The 22,156-nt window shown below is 47.0% G+C and overlaps 1 protein-coding gene across 10 annotated transcripts in view; it reads left to right on the plus strand.

Moving 5' to 3' along the window:
* The window catches only part of LOC146869091 (stAR-related lipid transfer protein 3-like), a 161,503-nt gene that overhangs the window by 133,573 nt on the left and 5,774 nt on the right, over positions 1-22,156 (plus strand). For all 10 annotated transcript variants that reach the window (XM_085599931.1, XM_085600395.1, XM_085599874.1 and 7 more), the window contains 4 exons: positions 4,430-4,525; positions 10,412-10,491; positions 14,829-14,933; positions 15,081-15,174. In XM_085599931.1, coding sequence (XP_085456057.1) covers positions 4,430-4,525; positions 10,412-10,491; positions 14,829-14,933; positions 15,081-15,174 — 375 coding nt within the window. The remainder of the gene's footprint in view (positions 1-4,429; positions 4,526-10,411; positions 10,492-14,828; positions 14,934-15,080; positions 15,175-22,156) is intronic.

Raw genomic sequence — 22,156 nt, forward strand, 5'->3', positions numbered from 1 at the left:
TGAAATGGTTGCCCAGAACAGGCCATGTCAGGAGAGATCCCAGACTTGGAGTAAAACAAAAACTAGTCTCTAATGGCTGTAAGCAAACTCCCCCAGGCATTGGGTAACATCTGAACATTCATCTGAACATTAAAGAAACACAGCATGTCAAACATTTTAAATACATACAGCTCATACATGTCCTACGATCAAGAATTGGTTGTGGAGAGCAAAACTCTAGACACCTCTTTAGTCTATGGAAAGCGACTGAATACTACCCAAAGGGATTTAGCGAACCCTAAAACCGCACTGAGAAGCTGACAAAGGTACACCTGAGCGGGAGGCCGGGGAAGAGGCACTCGAGCACTCCAGGGAGGTCTTGTTGAGATTGCGGTTCAACTTGGGGCAACTTAGTCCTTCCCAGAATACACACGAGGGCTCAGATCTTTCCTAGAACGGTTGGAGACACTTACCTGAGCGAATGCACTGAACAAGGAATCTTCATACAATATGGTAGTGAATAGTAATAGCACAGTGCTGGTTTGGTGCCTTAAATAGCTGCCACCCAGGGAGTACCACTAGGCCTGGAGACAGCATCTGTACATTTACGAATATGGGATGATCGGACCTTGAATAGATACCAGAGATTGATTGTGATCGTGAACTTCATCGTAGCTAAAGGGACTTAGTATATTGATGGACTGGTGCGTTGCAGCAGCAAAAAAACAGTTTCTGCTGGCATGGACTGCCCTAAAGATAATTTAAAAATGTATGAGGCATGGGATGAAACTCAATGGGCTGATCTAGTCTGAGAATGGAAGTAAGAGTAAACCAACCAGAACATTAGGTAGAGCAGCCTACGGGGAACATACAATATTGCCCTACAACCAAATGAGCTGTCTCATCAGTCCTACACCTGCCACTGTGTCTGTAAACTTTTTCTAATTCTGTGGAAACTTATTAATGGTGAAGCACTGTAAAGCCCTGCGAGAATTATCTAAGTATTCAATATGTTACTTGTAAAAAAATAAAAACATTTTAAACAGACAAAACAAAAATATTAATGAAATATGATATAACATAAGGCAGCCTCACTGATTGGTATGGTTTACTCTCCAGAGAAAGGGTAAGTACTAGCTTCTAAGTTTGTTGTCACTGCTTGTTTGCTACTATCTTTGAAACAACTTAAATCCGGGAAGATTGCCGAAGAGAGTTGTTGAAGGGTCTGTGGAGATCGGAAGACCAGTCTGCCTACTATGACAAGGAGTTGGACTGTCCCTGCCAGTATGAGTAATCTGATTCACAGAGGGTTGCCAGGGACCAGGCAACTGAGAAGGCCTGCGTAGAGGACATCTTGATGTACTCCGACTGCCCCAGAGCCACAAGGAGTCTTGAGCCAGCTACCCAGGGACAAGCACGATTGCCTCTTAATTGAGGAAGTCGCTTGATGGCCCTCACAATTGAGAATTGAACCGACTTCAGTTTCCTGGCCTGGGGTTCCATGTTAGCTGGAGGAGGTTGTCTTGATTCTGGAACCATTGTAAATGACTTAATAGCTTCTCTGATTTGAGAGATCACGAGTCAAAACCGCAACTAAGAACCATTGGTTCTTGCTGGCCTCTTCGTTATCTGATATGGATGTTACAGCACTTTGGTGCTCCTACCACCAAACAATCTTCACCACGACTAGCTTCAGCTCAAGATAAATTCCCATACTTCTAAAACAGCCATCCGAGGGACTCCTAGTGTTTAGTTGCACGCAAGCCAGCCACTGTCCCCAGCTTAGAGTTCAGTGCTTGATTTGCTCCCCTTCAATGGCATGGTGCACCACTTCACTAGACACTACACAAAGTCCTTGAAGAATCTAGAACTCCTTTGTGAAGGGTGGGCACTTGTTTGTTTGGCCTTAGGAGCGTGGAGGATGCACAGCTTGCATCCCTTAAATAGCTTTAACTTGAGTCCAAGTCCTTGAATATTAATAAAAGACATATTGATAACCAATAGTGTAACACTTTATCTTTCCATCTAGTAGTAGTATATACTTTAATTAGATATAAAAATATCCTTAAAAGAACACCTCAAAATTACGACAGCAATACACATTTTAAAAACAGAACCTTGGCATGGGAGCAGTGGTTGTTAAAAACTTCAAATTGCAATAAAAGCTTCACTGATATATCAATGGTAAAAGGACTTAGTGTGCAAAATGCAATGACAAGCATAACGTTTAAAATACATTTGATTTCAAATGTTTGACAACAACCGTAAGTGCAATCCAATATTTCATAAAATGACAACCGATTGTGCAAAGCGTCAGTCAGATAAAAGTAGTGTTAGCAGCATTTGAGAAATTACACGATGAAATGAAATGGCCCTTAAAGAAAGCATAAAAACATACCAAACCATTACTGCTTAAGAGTGCGGTAAGCATGTCGTAAAAAAGTTGTAAAAGCAATATTTAGACCTGTGTTTTCTGGCGTTAAAGCTGCAATAATTGCTTATCTACACGTTCGGATTCCCAGCCTATTCCTCTCAATTTTCAATTTGCATCTACGTTGTGACATAAAAGATGGACAGAGACATACTATATGCTCCAGGGTTTCAGGAGACATACCGCACACTCTGCACATTACATCCTCTGACAGACGGCGCCAGATGGGCAGATCTTTTAGAAATTGCCAATCGCCCAGTCTGCCAGCCATAAAGCTGATTTTTAGGTGCAAGGAGTAAGTGCAAGATAGGTAGGATGCGGGGGATAACCGACCATACAAGGTCATTGTTGCCCAAGCATGTCTGCGTTTGGCAAATTGGGCTTTATCAATGATCAGGGACCTCATTCGAGTGCATTTCTTAATGCTAGTTTTAAATACTGATTTACTGGGGTTGAGGTCCCATAGTGCACCTGCAGACATTTCTTGGATCAAATCCTTAAAAAGACGACTGTAAGAGCTGCGTGGATTTTTCTGGGAGATATCCAACCAAATTAAGGACTCCAATGAGCCTGTATTTGCTTGTCTCAATTTGTGGCACAGGTTTAAATACATTCCAGTGGCTGAAATTTCATAGTTTAATAGACCCAATTCGAGTCTGATCTGTGCAGCAGAGGCTGATTTGGGCAAGTGGAGGATTTTTTTGTAGAGTTTCGTCACATGTTGGTTAAAAGAGGAGTTTAATTTCCCCCTAAAAATCTCAACACCATAAGTCAATGTAGGCCCTATTTTTGCTCTCATAACTTCCAGTAATGGGGACAAGCTTGGGCCAGACAAATTTCTTGAGAGCTTGCAACAATTCACCTGTAGGTTCATGGCTTTTACTGAAATGACCTTACGCTGTTTGTTGAAGTTGCCCCTGGAGTCAAAGTTTACCCCAAATATTTATCTTTCCATCTGAATGTTCCCTCTCGGTGACTTTGCTAAAGAAGCCAGCGCTGCTGAACTAACCTTAGAAAAGGTGAAGCGTTTGTCATCACTTACATTCGTCTGCAGGGCTCAGTGTTAAACTGTTTTGGGCACCGGCACTTAAAGTTTTTTGCTTGTTCTCTAGGCCAGAATGTGGTAGGCACTTCAGGTTTTCATTGTGTTCTATTTTTAAGCTACTTTGATGTACTAACATGCATTAACCTCCTTTTTCTTCTTAAAAGTTAAGAACTGACCAGACCTTAACATTATTAATGGTTGTCTGTGGTGTAAAACTGTTTCTGAGTTTTTAATCTGACACCACCTTTTGAAATAAGTCTTGAATGCAGTCCTTTGAGAGTCAATTGCTGAAAAGGAGCATTTGGTTATCCAGATGTGCACAGATGTTGTGGCATAAGAACACCACTGATAAAGAACATTCATTTCTACAATTAATTCCCTATTGCCTCCAACAGGCATTGAACCCCAAGAAAAGTCTTAAGCTTCTCTCCTGCTCTTGTCCATTCATGACCATACATTCTCAAAGCTCTCGCCCACTTGGGTCAGTTTTCCTCCTTTATTCTGTCTCCCATTCATGATTCTCTTGTTTGTGGTGACTATTTCATTCAAGTCTTCCTCCTCGCCCATTTTTGACTCCCCTCTCTGCAGTTTGATTTCTGTTCATGACTCTCTCCAAGTGTGCCTCTTCTTTCCCCCCCATGTGTGCCTCTTCCTTTCCCCCCATGTATGCCTCTTCTTTCCCCCCCATGTGTGCCTCTTCCTTTGCCCCATGTATGCCTCTTCCTTTCCCCCATGTATGCCACTTCCTTTCACCATGTATGCCTCTTGCCTGTCCCAGCTCTGCCCTATGCATGCCACTTTTCCCCAAGACTCTAGCCCACTCATGCATCTGTTACTTCTCAAACTCTCACTAATTGCTCTCTTCCTCCACAGGTTCTCTCTTATGCATGCTTGTTCTCCCTTTAAGCTGTGTACCACTTGAAACCTTCTTCTCCTCTAGGCTCTCTCAAATTCATGACTGTATTTCTTCCCAGGCTTTCATGCAGTGTACTGCTGAAGTGATCTACCAAGAGGTTATCCTACAGCCAGAGAAAATGACCCTGTGGAATAAAACCGTCTCTCTATGTCAGGTGTGTAACCCAGGAGTCAGTGCATCACTTCCTTTGTCTATTCCCATTGTGCATACCCTTCAAACCTGTCATCCTACCTGCCCCCGTAGAAATGGGGAAGGAAGGAAGACAATGTTGTACAAATTGCAGAAGGCCCCTAAAATTTCAGTTTTTAGTTGTGTCAGAATACAGTGCAACCAGGGAGAGAATTTGGCTACAGAAGACGCTCGTACACATATTGACATTAAAACTTGTGCCTTTTTCCAGTTTCATATTCAGCTTTGTATTGTCACTGTTCCATGTGGTCACTGATATAGTCAGTCCTCTGAACCTGGTAATCCCAGACCATCCTTGATTCCAGCATGCACCGTACACCTACGGTTCAATTACAGTGAATACATCATATTTCTAGGACACACTGCTGCCTCATCTTGGTGTGCCTGGCGCTGATGATCCAAGCATGGGCGAGACCCAAAGAGCAGAATAATGATCCATGTAAGTACAGGCCGAAGGCCCAGTCATGATCCATACAAATGTAGAAGAACAAGGGCACAACCATGGTTCTCTTAGGTACCGAAGACCCCATTTAATCTCTGCAAGTACAGGAGCCCAAAGACCCAGCCATGATCCTTTCAGGTATATGGGATCCCTAGACTATGCCTTACTCCCTGCAGGTACATGAGACCCAGCACTGATTCATAATCTTTGCAAGTACAGGAGACCCAGGACACAACCATAACCACTGCAAGTACAGGAGACACTGGGCCCAACTATAACCACTGCAAGTACAGGAGACCGGGGACCCAACCATAACCACTGCAAGTACAGGAGACCCAGGACCCAACCATAACCACTGCAAGTACAGGAGACCCAGGACCCAACCATAACCACTGCAAGTACAGGAGACTCGGGGCCCAACCATAACCACTGCAAGTACAGGAAACCCAGGACCCAACCATAACCACTGCAAGCACAGGAGACCCAGGACTCAATCCTAACCACTGCAAGTACAGGAGACCCAGGATCCAACCATAACCACTGCAAGTACAGGAGACTCTGGGCCCAACCATAACCACTGCAAGTACAGGAGACCCGGTGCCCAACCATAACCTCTGCAAGTACAGGAGACCCGGGGCCCAACCATAACCACTGCAAGTACAGGAGACCCGTGGCCCAACCATAACCACTGCAAGTACAGGAGACCCGTGGCCCAACCATAACCACTGCAAGTACAGGAGACCCGGGACCCAACCATAACCACTGCAAGTACAGGAGACTCGGGACCCAACCATAACCACTGCAAGTACAGGAGACCCAGGACCCAACCATAACCACTGCAAGTACAGGAGACCCAGGACCCAACCATAACCACTGCAAGTACAGGAGACCCAGGACCCAACCATAACCACTGCAAGTACAGGAGACCCAGGACCCAACCATAACCACTGCAAGCACAGGAGACCCAGGACTCAATCCTAACCACTGCAAGTACAGGAGACCCAGGATCCAACTATAACCACTGCAAGTACAGGAGACTCAGGGCCCAACCATAACCACTGCAAGTACAGGAGACCCTGTGCCCAACCATAACCTCTGCAAGTACAACCCGGGGCCCAACCATAACCACTGCAAGTACAGGAGACCCGGGGCCCAACCATAACCACTGCAAGTACAGGAGACCCGGGGCCCAACCATAACCATTGCAAGTACAGGAGACCCGGGGCCCAACCATAACCACTGCAAGTACAGGAGACCCGTGGCCCAACCATAACCACTGCAAGTACAGGAGACCCAGGATCCAACCATAACCACTGCAAGTACAGGAGACTCGGGACCCAACCATAACCACTGCAAGTACAGGAGACCCAGGACCCAACCATAACCACTGCAAGTACAGGAGACCCAGGACCCAACCATAACCACTGCAAGTACAGGAGACCCAGGACCCAACCATAACCACTGCAAGTACAGAAGACCCAACCATGGTCCTTGCAATTGCAGGAGATCCAGGGCCCTATCATGACTCCTGCAAGTATAAGAGACCCCTGGTCCAAGCATGATCCTGCAAGGATAGGAGTCCCAGGGACAACCATGATCCTTGCCTGTATGGGACACCCTGGCTTAACCAGTCTGCCTCGTGCAGACACGCTCTGCAGTTCCAGGTAACCCAGGCAATTCTCCGATTGTGCCCTATCAGACATAGGCAATACAGAGCCTAAGTGCCTATTGCTCTAATGCGTACTCTATAGAGCTATAACTGACATAAGGTAATACAAATGGCCATTGGAATTGATGCCGCAACCGATTTTACCCTCGTAAATAATAGGTCCAGGGAAAGTCTCTCAGTAATGAGACGGAGGTGGAGGATATGTCGGGCCCACGCAGCACTGCGCTCTTTTGAGCTGGCAATCCTCACACTTATGGTTAACACTTTATATTTGCTATTGGCTTCTCCCAACACACACACAAATGTTATTGGGTTTTTTCCCTCCTTGAAGCATTTATCAAATGGTGGAATGCAAAATGGCGATAGCTCACTTTGTTGTATTTACGAAATCTATCGCATTGCATGTGTACTAGTGTGAGTTTTGAATTGTAAATGGTACTGGCTTTTATTATTATTATTTTTTTTAATCAAGTTAATCTAATGCATTAAAAATGTTAATACCCCAGAACGTGGAGCCGTCATCAAGTGACGGGAAGGAAGCCTTGGTGGTTCCTGGAGGATTGTGGCTGCCGCCTCCTTTCATTGGCTGATCTTGTTATGCCTCAATCAGGGAGAGGCGGCAACGAAGGTTGTTCTAAAAAATGATCTGGACCCCGTTTATGACCAGAGAACCCTTAATCTGATATCCCTCCCCAATGAGGTTGAGCCACCAAGTTAGTATCATGTTAACATGGTGGGGCAGACTGGCCGATGATGAAGTATGCCACAAATAGTGGCAGTGGCCTTTCAGTCCAAATCTATCTCCTTATTTTATTTCAGCCTTTTGTAACACATAGTTTTGTTGTGCCAGAAATGAGTACAGGAATATAGGCCTCGCCATAGCTGGGGTGTTATGTTGAAGGCTCCTGGTTTTCACTGATTTTTACATATAAATACAGACGGGAAACTGTTTTTCCTTTGTCTGTATTTATAAATAGAAACGGTAAAAAACGGATTCGGAAACTTGTACTGGGCGGCCAGGCTCCAGCCCAGGTTTGCCACTTCCCTCGGTCCGATTTAGATCTGTGGACGCACTCTGCCTGCCGCCAACCCCCTGCTGACCTTTCCTAATCCGTGCCTTTCACCTAATCCTTGTCGGATTCGTGTGTCAGTGTGGGCATAACAGCCCCCCTCAGCCAATGTAAGTGAAAGGGAGGGTGCACATCTATAAGGCGGAGCGACGGAGGGGGGTGGCCTTTTGTAGTGTAAACCTCGCTTTAAGTGGAGAGGTGAGCCTGAGTCACACTTCTCTGCGCCACCTTGAAACTCAGGTTTTGGGCTCTATATCTGGTGCGGGGGTCGTGGTTTAATTCCTTACTGGTGTGAAGGGAGAAATGACAGCTGGATGGGGCTAGTGCAGAGCCCCTCCACCTGCCGAATGCTGTGTCCCTCTGTTTATAATATGATGTTTAAACTTCTGACGTTTCGGAAGCATAAGCGCGCCTTCATTCTAAACCACCAGGGTATCAGAGTGCACTATTTCGAGATTGAGGTTTTTAGGTGCAGGGGGTGGGAGGCGAAGCAGGGTATCTAAGGGGAAGTCCACTAAATAGTAAATATCCAGAATGGGGTGCGAGATCGGCCTGTACTCCTGGCATGCAGTGGGTGGCGAACAATTACTGCTGGCTGCTTTTCTCTGAGTGGGATAGGAAACGTATAACTTTTTACAGACACCGGTGGTCTATTTTGTCTTTGTTGTTTTGGAACGTTGCACGTTGTAGCTATTACATGACGTCATTCTCAGTGTTGTACTGAAGCTTGTTTTAAAACCGAAGTATAGGAGCTCCTAGGAAGCACACAACAGTGGATCACAACTTGTCCTATGTCATCGATCCTGCTTTGTATAGCAATAATTACACACGTCATGAAACGTGCAGCACGACTGGCGTCGGGCTGCAAAGGGAAACGGCTGATCTGGTCCTCACGAGCGCTCTGGCTCTAGAGCTTGAACATGGGCTTGTACTACAATGGCAAAGTGTTCAGATGAATGTAATAAGTAACCTTAATTTGGCATATATAGATACATTTATAAATCTATAACAACCGAGTGCATTGGCTATTTAAATAAATGTGAAAAAATACTAGCTGCAGCCTCTTCTTTTGCTTGCTATAAAAATAAATGTGTAAAAATACACATAAAATGAGCAAAAAATAAATATGGATAAATACAGACGGAAATGTTAAAAAAATAGATGCCATAAAACCGGGAGCCGTAGTTATGTTTCATGTGTCGAGGATGTAGGGCAAGCAGGCCTCTGGCTCCCTTATTGGGATTTATTTTATTTTGATAAGTCATTGCCACAGGTTTCCCATATCCCCCAAACTCCAGACAATGCTGTAATGTGCCTAATAAAAAAAAGATGGCTGGAATTCAAAACCCAGAGCTTATGGCTACATGGATAAAACTAGGTCCCTGCCAATCACATCGTGCCCTTTGTTGAGTGAAAGCAGAACTCTGAGACCGAACCCTCAGACATGTCGAGTGCCTGTGAACACACTCCGCGCTTGGACCATTGGATCACACTTGATCTGCTCATTGGGCAGACAGACGGCTGCCAAGGAGTTCCGCAGCTCTCGAATCTTTTTTCTTAAAGGATTTGCCGGACCCGGATATGATTGAAGCTAGACTTGCAGCCTCCTTCCTGCTGCTCAGCAACTTATTGGACAGGTCAGTGCATATTCCATTAATGAGAAATGAGCCAAAACCATAGCCTTTGCTAGTAGATCCCAGTTTTTAACACTGAGCCACAAACCCAGAGGTATCTGTTTATCCGAGTTTGGCGTCAGACCGCACAGATCTTCATTTACGGATGTCCGCTCACATGTCAACGCTATTTCTCAGGTGTTGCGTGTAGAGGGGAGGTTTCTTTTCTGGGTGAATCTTCAGTTCCGCCAAATAGCTCCCTACAGCTGTTGCTGAAAAGGAATATACACCAGACAGACAGCATCATGTGCTGAGAGAAAGGCCCTCTGGTATGAGCCAAGAGGTGATTGATTTCAACCAGCCACCTGCAGAAGGGAACAGACCCAGGGTCTATTGTACACAAGAGGTCCTATAGATAGCAGCACTATGAGCCCAATCTAAAAATGGTCATGGTCGCGAGGGAGCTGAATCCCGCCCCTTCTTTCTAAGTGATGAGTGAGCATCTCTTCCTTGCCAAGGGAGCCTCAGTTGAATGAAGTATGTGCCATATGGCCGTACCCAGGGGTGAGGGGTAACGTTTACCATTTTAGGGAGCTACCTCCTTATGACTGATGTGATGGTGCAGGACACGGCGGAGCCGGGCAGCTTACAGCTGTGCCCACCCAGCCCATGGAATCGAGTTGTACATGTCTGAGCTGGGGACAGGCGGCTCACAGCAGAGAACTTGTAGCAGTAGACTGATCATTTACTATAGCAGGGCAGCACACAAGAAACACCAACCTAGCATTCGATAAGTGATGCCAACTTGTTAAATGGCCTACAACTTAACACAATATTTATGTATTTAAGGGTGGGCCGCTGCGGTGTGTGATAGGATGTTCTAAAGTAGTTTCAACGCAGTTTACTATGGCAGTGCGTACTGCCAACCGGGCTCAAATCCACCGGCTGCAAGACCAACGTTTTTGACTTCACGCAGATAGTTATTTGTGTATCGAGTACAGACCTACACGGGTCCCAGCATCCTAAATGTAACCTTTGTTTTGTTTTCTTAATGCAGGTCCTTCAAAGAGTGGATGATAATACACTGGTGACCTATGACGTGGCTTCAGGGGTTGCAGGAGGTGTCGTCTCTCCCAGGCATGTCTCTAAATATACTGCCAGGCTTGTGTCTTCTTGTGCACATATGTCAATACAATGCAGAATGTCTTTGTACCATGGTCTCTCAATGCTGAGGTGTTTTGACACAAGTCACGTAATAGGTTTCTGTGCCATCTGAGTGGCATGTCTTCAACAATTCCATTCAAGTGGGTTACCAGATTTGCACTGGACAATCTAGTATTCCCAAAGTATTAATTTACTCCTCCTCCTCCTACACCTTTATTATTGATGAATATACAGCTCTCCAGGTTCATCTTCATTGCGTTGAACACATTGAGTACATGTCATTATTGGTCTTCTTTACCAGAAGCATCAATGCGGGGCGCAGCGACCTGTCTGTTATCCGCTGTAGAGGGGCATAATCGTTCAAGCGACTCCGTTGAACAGCCAGGTCTTGAGTGCTCGCCAGAAGTCCAGTAAGTGGGTGGAGGTCCGGAGCTGCAGAGGGAGGTCCTTCAATGTTTTTGCTGTGAGGTAGGTTGAGCGTCCTCCACTGTTGCTTTGGTGGCTACAGGCAGTGTGGGCGAGTGAGAGGGAGGCAGAGCATAGTTGTCTGGTAGGCTGGTGGAAGTTCAGGCGAGGGTTGATGTAGGGTTGTCCTTGGTTGTGCAATCTTTTGTAGACTTGGATCATCAGCTTGAATTGGCATCTCTTCTGCATGCGGAGCCTGTAGAATTTTCTACGGTGGGGGGTCATGTGGGTCCATTTGTGGAGGTCAAGGATGAGTCTTGCAGCGGAGTTCTGTATGGTCTGGAGTACCTGCACAAGGTGTTTGGTGTTCCTAGCGTAGAGTACGTTGCCATAGTCTAATCAGGTGGTGATTAGGGCCCGAGTGACCGTATGCCTGGTGTTCAGGGGGAGCCATTTGAAGACTTTTCAAAACATGTGAAGTGTGTGAAAGCAGGCGGTAACAACTTCGTTGATCTGGGACTTCATGACCAGTTTGCTCTCCAGGATTATATGGAGGTTTCTGGTGTGGTCGGTCGGTTTGGGTGATGGTCCTAGTTCTGAGGGCCACCAGGAGTCATTCCAAGGGTTGGTGTTGCCGAAGATCATCATTTCCATTTTGTCCATCTACAACTGGCGTGATGCTTACAGATTCTGATGTGAGTTCGGAGGCTGGATATCACCGAGATCTGCCACATCCATTTAATGGGTTTTATACTGTTAAAACCTAAGCAGGCTGCAAGTTTGTTCCAACTCTGTAAGTCTTGTATTTCTTGACGGTGTCTAGGCTTGCCCAATCGTTTTTGTCTAAGCATATATACGATTCACCAACAATTTGTCATTGGTGCTCACTTGAAGAAGACCGCATTCAAAGATGGCAGTGTCCAATACTGTGTTTAAAATGTCTCCTAAGGATCACCCCTTCATCGTAATCCAAAATCTCCCTGTTCATTTAGCAGTTGACACAGCAGCCATCTCCCTTTTCCCAATTTTAAACGAGGTTGAAATGTTAGAGAATCAAGAAAAGACAATGATCCAGAATACTTCTCTTTCCCGAAGACTAATTATGTCTTGTTTATCCGGTTATAACCTTGAAAACATACTTGTTCAGCATTGACTACATTGAAGAACGGCTTCCTTCTGAGACCATTTGTCTTCTGGACTTCAGCAGCCAAGGAGTCTGCGTTGCAGCAGCTGGAGATCAACAGAGGCCTGACAGGCAGAGCTGTGAATCCCAGAGTACATTCGCTGCAAGCTAGCAAAATTCGGTTGATCAACATTCACATGCGTTTTTATGATCTCTGCAATACAGCCTTCACAAAGCTCTGTACTTAGCCTCCACTGGCACAAACGGCATCGACAACAGACGCCACCCAGCTCTACGGGGCCGCACACTGCCATGGGCGAATTACTCATTGTTTGTGTCCGTCCAAGAAATAATCTACTAAAGTAAGATCCTTTGTTCCCTTTTTCAGGGAAAACTTATTCTAGATCTCCGACATCCTAGCCATTTCTGAACTGATCCGAAGAGAGATCGCTTCATTCCGTGTGTCCGCCCACTGTTATCTATACAAGTAGGTGATTCACCTTTCGTGCAGAGTTTCGTCTTGAGGGTTAAAGCAGTGTTTAAGCGGAGAGCCTGAGCTGGGGTGTCCTCTAGTAGATCCGTTTGCGACAAAGGACAGTCATCAAGATTTTCCCTTCTCTTGTACGGAAACAGGAGAGAATTCCATACGAGGGTTGTCTTTAACTGAATTATTGGGTGAGGTGAATTCCATTATGCCTTTCATTATATTCCTTTGGTTCACGAGAATTTTAAAGTCAACGCATCAGACAACTTGGACATGGTCCTCATAGCTTCATTCAGCTGCAACTGCAAGAATCATGGGAGGTTGTACGATGATTGCGGAATTTTTATCTGCATGCTACTCAGTTAGCCCACATAACCACTCACCGTGAAACCGTCCTTAGGACTAGGGGTGGGCGGAATTTGCGAAATCCACTTTCGCAAATTATCGCGAAAATGTTAAAAATTATCGCAAACACGCGGAAATATCGCGAAGATGCGGAAGTTTTTTTCCCGCATGTTCGCGAGATTTTCTCCATGGTTGCGGCTCGCCAACTTACCCATGTGGTTGCTCGCGGGCGCAGCCATCTTGTTTTCAGTTGTCTCGCGGTGCATGATCGCGAGAAGAAAGACGTCATCGCGCGACGCATGACGTCACTGCGGGCGAGAACTGTCGCGAGACAGCGCAAAAAGCTAAAAGCAATACAACATCTCATGGAGAACGCGACCGGATCAAGAAAACTTGTCGGCGAACGCAGGGATTCAGGTAAGGCGATTGCGCGCGCACGAATGTATTATTTTACAGCGCGAGCAAGAAACCAATTATCGCCAAGCTGCGGAATGCAGAAATTTTGACATTTTCGCGCTCTCCGCGGAACGCGAAAACGTCAAATTATCGCAATTTCCACGAACGGAACGAAATTTTCGCCCAGGCCTACTTAGGACAAATCTATTTCTTGTATTAAACATCAAATAAATCCAGTCTGCAGCTTTAATCATCTTGTACTTTGGAACAAGCAGGTTAGTCTGCCCATTCATTTAAGGTATTTGCAAACAGGTAGATGTCAGGTTACAAAACTATTAAACTTTACATTTTAACCCAATTTTGCACTGTATTATGGCATCAGAAGGCGTTGATTGGCTCTGGAAAGCTCTCATGTGAGATCAGGTCTCATATGTAGGCTTGCAGGGGTGGAAGAACAGCAGCTGATGAACACTGTGGCAAGTACCCCACACATGGGCATAGAGATTCAAAGACATGGGGAGAGGCCTGATTACGGTTGGGCGTGAGGGGCCGGCGCAAGTCGATGGTGCTTTGGAGAGAGACTACTATGGGGAGGCTTGAGAGTTTAAGAGAAACTGGCTGTTTCGCTGAAATGAAATGTTGAAGGTGGTTTCTGTCGCTTAGATAGTTTAATTGATGGGGTTCCTCATGGCTCATCTCTGTGCGTACCCTGTTTAATCTATATCTTGCCTTCTTTGACATTTTCAAGTGTAGATGTTGTCCAATGCTACGCTAATGATAGACACCCTTGTGTGTGCTGTGTTCTTGGACCCCCCACACCAGATATAGATCATGCGCATTTACTTGCAGGCGTTCAGCCCTCCATAACCGTTATCTTCAACTTAGCAACTCCAAATAGGATGCTTCTATTTGCCCACAAAGGCAGACCTCAAGCAGCCATACCAACTCAGAAAATCTTTGGTGTGGACTTGCAGCCTACAAATAGAGTTCAAAAAACTGAGCTTCTCTTACGCCAGGGGTCAGCTCGGTAGCAGCGTACTGCTAGTTTCAGTTTATGAAATGACATGCAAGCTTTCTGCTTCTTTCTGGGGAAAGAAACACAGGCTTTAGTTGACTGTGTAGCAATAAATCCCTCTTTGGACTCCTGCACTTCCCTCTATTGCACAATACCTAAAACTTTGCCAAGTCCTCCAATTCTGAGCTGTATCTGGCTTACATACAAAGGTTCGCATAATTGATACAGAAAAGTAAATATCTTTTCACAGTCCTGATTACCCGTCGGTTCTTGGAGTGGATTTCCTGTTCAGCAGACAATTGTCTGGGAAGACGCTTCTGCTGGACAGGAAGCTCTTCTCTACACTGACCATTTTCAGGAAAAACTTCAGAGTAATATTGTTTGGCTAGACAGTGCTTCCAACCAGCGCCAAGAGACCTAGCAAGTAGTGTCCACATCATAAGTGCAGTCAGTCATTTTGCTCCGCCCTCTACTTTGTTGAACTAATTGATTTCCTGCACCCTGCTCTGGTCATTCAGTCTATGCTGCTTTTCCTTATTTAGGGATTTTGTGAATGTTCGCCGGATTGAGAGACGAAAGGATCGCTATATTTCCTCAGGGATGTCTGTCTCTCATGCAGCCAGGCCTCCACATCCCAAATACGTGCGGTAAGCATTTTTCTCAATCTTGTGGGTGGGATATTTCTTCAGAATTTGAAGTGTGTGTGGGCACATGCAAGTGTACACACAACCACTGGATGTCTTCATGTAGCTTCTTACCATTGTGCATGTTCATTTATGTCCTCTTTCTGTCAGTGGAGAAAACGGTCCTGGTGCTTTTGTGGTCTTGAAGTCTTCCCGGAATCCAACAGTGTGTACAGTCATCTGGGTCCTCAACACTGACCTCAAGGTAATTTGGATAGTTCATGCCCTTCATTAACCTCCTAGACCGTGGGGTGTCACCCCTGCTCTGGCTTTTACTCTTTCCCCCTCACCCAGAATCTAGCTCCTGCTTCTGCAGCCGCCACTCGCCTCCATGCTCCTCTTCCGCCTTCATTCCCCTTGCATGTCCCCCACCATCTCTATTCGACTGTCTGTTCAGGCTTCCATCACCACTACCTTCTCCAGCCTCTACCTGGGACTACATCTTTCATCATCCTCTGCCAACCTGCAGTCTCCATGTTCTGCCTCCACTCCCCTGGTCCCATCCACTTTCACCCTTCTCCATCCTCCACTGATCTCCTGCACATTCTATGGCAAGGTGTCCACTTTGCTCATGCTCCTTCTTCATCCCCCACTTAGTTCTGCACCCCACTACAATATTATTGCTGTTATCTGGCACTGCTCATGACGCATCCACCCTGTACATCAGTGCAGCTTGCCTCCCTCCTTGTCTCAATGCTGAATTTGCCTGGTACGTTGACTTAGCCCTCTCTAGTCTTTGCTGCAGTTAGCTGGTGCAAGACTCCTATTCAATGTCATCACGAGCTGTGCATGAGTTTGACCAGGTCAACTAATACCACTCTTCTGCAACCCACTGTTTACTTCTAAATACTCTGCATGGAGAGGGAACTGACAGGCATGTCTGTGCTCCCTGATCACAGTGGAAGATCAGATTCCCAGAGTTAAAGTTGATAATCTAATTCACTCCCATGTGAGGATCACAATACAGAATATCTGTTCCTGTCTAGAGAGCGCATCGGCTGTCCGTCCTTTTGCTCCCAGTGACACAAGTGTGGTGGATGCAAATAACAATGCCCAGTTAAGGTTATTACAGCAGCATTCTTGAGGGTCATCCTAACGCTTTAAGGGGGCACACAGGTAGACTGCTAAGAGGTTTGAGCAAAAGATAAAACAGCGCTCCAGAGGACTTCACTGGTGGAGTGAAGCTGAGGATTTTGTTCAGGGTTACATGTCTTTCTTTGAAAGCTCTCACTGAAAGTGTTGGGATTGGGTGTTAAGCAAAGCTAAGCTTTGTGCCCCCAATAGGTTTGTGCATTGGCTGTCTTCCTTCTAAATGTTCCAGCAGGAAAGTTGTAGGTTGCACAAACCTTATTCCATTGTATAACAAACATGTTACAAAAATTACCTAGTAGCTTTCCCTGCTCTCCTTAGCTGCCGCTGATTCACTGCAGGCAGCTACCAATGTTGAATGTTGTGTGCCCAATACTGAAACTCTTTATAGGTAGAGCAGGATGCGAAGTAAACGGCACACCAGTGTGTACCAGTATATCAAATCGATGAAAGCAGGGTACTGGATGTCAATGAAGAACGAGATTGGGAGTGAAGTATTGGTGACGTTTGTGCTTTGGAATGTCTGAAACAAACATGGCGATGGATGGATGGATGAATGGAGGGCTTGAATTAATTTCCGCCACCGGCGGTTGCTCGGTGCTGTATTGCAGCCTCTACGCCACGCAAGGTAGGCCTACGGTGGCATGTGGAATGCTTGTAGAAAACAGTGCAAATCCCAGTAATCAGAAGAGAGTATTTGTTGGACCTTGTGTTATTTTTCAACTAGACAAACTCACAAGTGAATGGAGGCCTTGGTGAAGCCAATGGGGTTGTACAAAACTCACAAGTGAATGGAGGCCTTGGTGAAGCCAGTGGAGTTGTACACCTTGAATAGATGTAGCACACCTAAAAAAAGCAAAACAGTACTGACGAGACAGAAAAGGTGATGCTATCATTATAGATATATGGTTTTTAGGTCTTGCCTAGCGTAGCTGCGCACTTGCGCAGCTCGCTCGGCGAGATTTATTGCTAATGAGTACTTTCAGAGAAGGGCTTTAAGTCCCGCCTCTTATTTCCATTGGCTGGCATCACCGTTTATGGTAAACGGTGGCCTGCCATTGGAAATTAGGGTTTTTGGTGGACCCCCTTTGGCCTCCGGGCGGACTCGGTGGCCTGCTTTGCGTCTGTCGCAAAGCAGTTTCTTATCTTTATGGGGCCATGTGTTACAAACACATGGCCCCATAAAGATAAGAGATCAAGGCTTGTTCTTTCTTTACACTATGTTGTGAAGTCTTTGGGCGCTCTAGAAGTGTTTTGTTGTAGTGTAAAGCAGAAGGCACCGCTTTGTCAGTTCATCAATAATCGGCCCCCCCTTGCTTCTTCAGAAACCAACCTGGGACTGAGATGAAACAGACGAGATGAAATATAAGTTTCTTGGTTTGTAGCGCTGAAAAGTCAAGGTTTGCTTTGCGAAAGGCGAGTGGCGCCGTGCATTTCCTTCATGTCGGTGTTTCGGAGGTATCCGGGGTTAGATGCGATGCCTCTGTTAAACCCCTCTTAAGCGGGCTCTGCTTTGTGGCTTGGAAGTGTACATATAAAACCCAGTCTGGAGGGAAGAGTGCACACTGCTGCGCGGTGGGTCTTTGGCCGATTCATCCAATTAAACTTAAGGTTTTATGCAAGGTGGCATTTCTATTGATTATTTTAGGCAAAACCCGGCCCTTTGAAATGTTACTTCGGCCGGTGCAGAAGTCAGATCCGATCTTCTGTGTTGGCGGTGGTACTGTGAGGGGGGGGGGCCCATGCTAATACCCACCTGAAACATATCTGCACTTGAAACTTTCTAGCGATACCTCTCCTCCACCTCAAAGTTACGGACACGCATGTTTTCAAAGGACGCCACTAAAATAGCAGCGGGGAAATCTATACATACATTTCAACACTGTGATCTAGAAAAGCCGATTTTGAAAAGGGGGTATAGCAGTAAAATACACAATTAAGTAATCGGTTTGTCTCCGCCACAAAAATGTTATGTGATACGTGCATTGAACATAGTCAGCTTGCCTTTATAAAAGTCATGTTTGAAACTTCTACTTTATTTTCTGTGGAAAATAAAACAGGGTATTTAACGGGCACTTTATTGTACACAACGAAGCTTTCATTATCGAAGCCTGTGTTGTCGAAGGTATTTTAAAGGCACAAGTTCCACGGGGACGGACTGAGGTGTGTGTGTGTGTGTCTGTCTGTCTGTCTGTCATCCATCTATCCATCCATCCATCCATCCTCGTTACTAGTCGATCTCTACACCGGGCAGTCAATTGTCAAATTAGTTAATAAGTAATGATGCTATTCTCTTTAGCAATGAATTCCACAAAGGTACTCACTCCCCTGTACAATTCTGCATAATTTGGAGGGTTTAAGTTTGCGGCCAAGTGCCGGGCTCCACCGCGCCCGCAAGCCTTTAAAAACAAAACCAACTTGAAACTGAACATAAGAAGGCGTCATAGTGAAACACTTGACAGGAGCCGAGGGGCCCACAGTGCAAAACTTGTGCTACACATAGAGAAGGTCTGTTTATACAGTGTGTATAGGTATGTGCACGCGATATCTGATAAGTGTGAGTATGTGCACATGGTCACACGGGTGCGCACGCTAGGGATTTGTAGAATATACAACTAGAAGCAGACATTACAAAGTACAAAGTGTCATGCCACGGCAACGTTTTTATAGCGAGAGCTACTGCTAAGGACACAATTAGAGTAAAACTTCAAGGAATAAAGAAAGGATGGACAAAATCTACTCATTTGTTCAAGATTTTACTTTTACAATTGTAACAAACATTACCAACATTGACTTAATTAACATTTTTGACAATCAATCAATTCTTGTAGACTTCTCGAGCAACGCAGGTGAATCTAGACAGTGCTTGGAAGCTGTTTCTAAAAACAAATGTATCAGTTGATGTGAAACAAAAATCTTATTTCCACAAGGACATTTCTAGTTTACTGAATAAAAACCTTCTGTTCGTCTTTTCTCGTCGGATAAACTAAAAAGGGCCGGGTTCGTGGAATAAACCAGGTAGTGTCATGCTCCTGTGTCCAAACAAACCCCAACAAGATAAAAGAAACCTCGTTCACGACCAGTTGTTCCTTACAAAGGCTGAAAACTGCAAAAGGGACCACGCAGGCCGCCATTTTGTTTGGAATCGTTTAAATGGAAAGGTTAAGGTGGGAAACCAGAAACGAAACATCAAATCAGTCCTAATTCCTGCATTACAGTGATACCTGACGTATGAGAAACAATCTACCCCGAGAGCTCTTCGGCAAAATGAGAAGTCTGGAGATTCAGACTAGGCTCAAGGGCAGTTCATAATGTGAATAATAAACTGGAATGTATGGGTTCTTTGCATTTTATTTCTATCCAGCACAATCAACTCCTTACACGACGACATCCTGTTTAAATAACTGCACAGGTTGTGCAAAATTTAAATGTTTTCACACAGAGAGGGGAGACATGACTTACCCCCTTGGTAATGCACATTTGCATACAGTCTCCTCGTGGGATTGGACATGCATGTGTTTTATGTCACAGATTAACACACCCAAGGTCATCGCTTGATGAAAGCAGCGAGATTTCATCCCAAACCGGCGACATTAGAGGTAGAGATGTCACGGGAATAAATAGCTCGCTTTGAGGGTGCCTTTTTGGAGCTGCTTAATCGCCGATTCCAATTCCAAGGTGGAAATAGACCCCAGCCAGGTGCATCGAAATACATAATGGAACGAGGGCCCGTTCTGCCGCCTCGTGGCTTTTACGCCTTGATTGTTAGTTCCGATATCTTGAGCGGGAGCGCATCGCCGAGTTCAGAGAGCTCGCATTCGGTGCATAAGCCTTCTAACCTCACCATTCCCCATAGTACAGGCCACGCAGCCCCTATGCCGGCCGCGCCGAGCCACCCCGACTGCTACCGAGCCACCCCGAGACGCACCCACGGACCCTTCACCTGCCAAGCCTGCAAGTTCACCTGCCTCCGGACCTGCACTGCACCCGCCAAACCCAGCACCAGCAACAACCAGCTCAAGTGTATCCTGCTCAACACCCGCTCCGTCCACAGGCACGCCGTCAAACTCTGGAACCTCCTGGACACAACTTCACCAGACGTCGCCTTCCTCACAGAGACCTGGATGAACGCCTCCTCAGCCCCCGACATCGCCATAGCCATCCCGGACGGCTACAAGATCACACTGAGGGACCGCGTCAACCAAACTGGAGGAGGCATCGCCATCGTCCACAAAAACACCCTCCGCATCACGACCAACTCCGACAACAGCCTCACCGACGCCGAACACCTCCACTTCCAGATACACACCGACCCCAAGACCACCCTCAGAGGCACCCTCATCTACAGTCCCCCGGGACCACGCACACAATTCAGCGAAGCAATCGCAGACTTCGTCAGCCCGCACGCACTCACCTCATCGGACTACATCTTCCTTGGAGACCTCAACTTCCACTTGGAAAACGACAAGGACCGCAACGCCGCCGCCCTGCTGGACAACCTCGCCAACCTCGGACTCAAGCAACTGGTCAACACACCCACCCACTACGCCGGCCACAGGCTTGACCCCATCTTCTCCTCCAGCAAGCACATCTCCTTCAGCCACTCCACCGGACTACACTGGACAGACCACAGCTGCGTCCACTTCACCTTCAGGAGAACAACGATCCACCACCACCCGCAACAGGCCACCCGCAGAAGCTGGAGCAAGATCACCTCCGACCAGCTCACCAACGCCCTCAGCCGGAACCCACCCACCAACACAACGGACCCCAACGAAGCAGCCCGCAACCTCACACAGTGGCTCACCAGCTGCGCCAATGACCTCGCACCACTGAGGAATCCTCCCAGCAGACCCGGCAGCAGGAGAACCCAGTGGTTCACCGACGACCTCAAGAACTCCAAGAAAACCTGCCGCACCCTCGAGAAAACCTGGCGCCACAACCCGACAGCAGACAACATGATAGCCCTCAAGGACGCCACCCGCAAACACCACCAGCTGATCCGCACCACCAAAAGGACGTCATTCAAAGAACGGCTGGACAACAACTCCCTCAACAGCAAGGAACTCTTCAGCGTCGTTAAAGAGCTCTCCAACCCCAGCGCCTGCAACAACGACATCACACCCTCGCAAAACCTCTGCGACTCACTCGTCACTTTTTTTCCACCAGAAAATCGCAGACATACACAACAGCTTCGGCGCCCAGACCACGCACCCAACCACTGAAGCAACGCCCCCCACTACCACCATCGGCACCTGGACCCCCATCGGCACCGAAGACACCACCCGCTTGATGAACACCATCCACTCCGGATCCCCTACCGACCCCTGCCCACACCACATCTTCAACAAAGCCAACTCCATCATCGCACCCCATCTCCGGGACGTCATCAACAGCTCCTTCGCTTCCGCCACCTTCCCGGAGAGCTGGAAACACGCCGAGATCAGCGCCCTCCTGAAGAAACCGACCGCGGACCCCACGGACCTCAAGAGCTTCCGTCCCATCTCGCTCCTCCCCTTTCCTGCCAAAGTCATCGAGAAGACCGTCAACAAACAACTCTCCGCCTTCCTCGAGACGAACGGCTACCTCGACCCCTCACAGTCTGGCTTCCGAGCAAACCACAGCACCGAGACCGCCCTCATCGCTGCCACCGACGACATCAGGTCCATGCTCGACAACGGGGAAACAGCGGCCCTCATCCTCCTGGACCTCTCGGCAGCCTTCGACACGGTATCCCACCGCACACTGATACAGCGACTCAGCAACTCCGGCATCCAAGGAGCGGCCCTAGAGTGGATCATCTCGTTCCTCACCGGAAGAACCCAGAGAGTCCGCCTCCCACCGTTCCGTTCCGAGGCCACCGAAGTCATCTGCGGCGTCCCACAAGGCTCCTCACTCAGCCCCACCCTCTTCAACATCTACATGAGCCCTCTCGCAGCCATCGCACGTCAACACAACCTCAACATCATCTCCTACGCCGACGACACCCAGCTGATCCTCTCCCTCACCAACGACCCCGCCTCCGCCAGATCCAGCCTCCAGGAGGGCATGAAAGACGTCCCGAAATGTATGAAGCTCAGCCGTCTGAAACTGAACTG

This window comes from Triturus cristatus, chromosome 1_1 (assembly GCF_964204655.1).
Source record: "Triturus cristatus chromosome 1_1, aTriCri1.1, whole genome shotgun sequence".
NCBI lineage: Eukaryota > Metazoa > Chordata > Amphibia > Caudata > Salamandridae > Triturus > Triturus cristatus.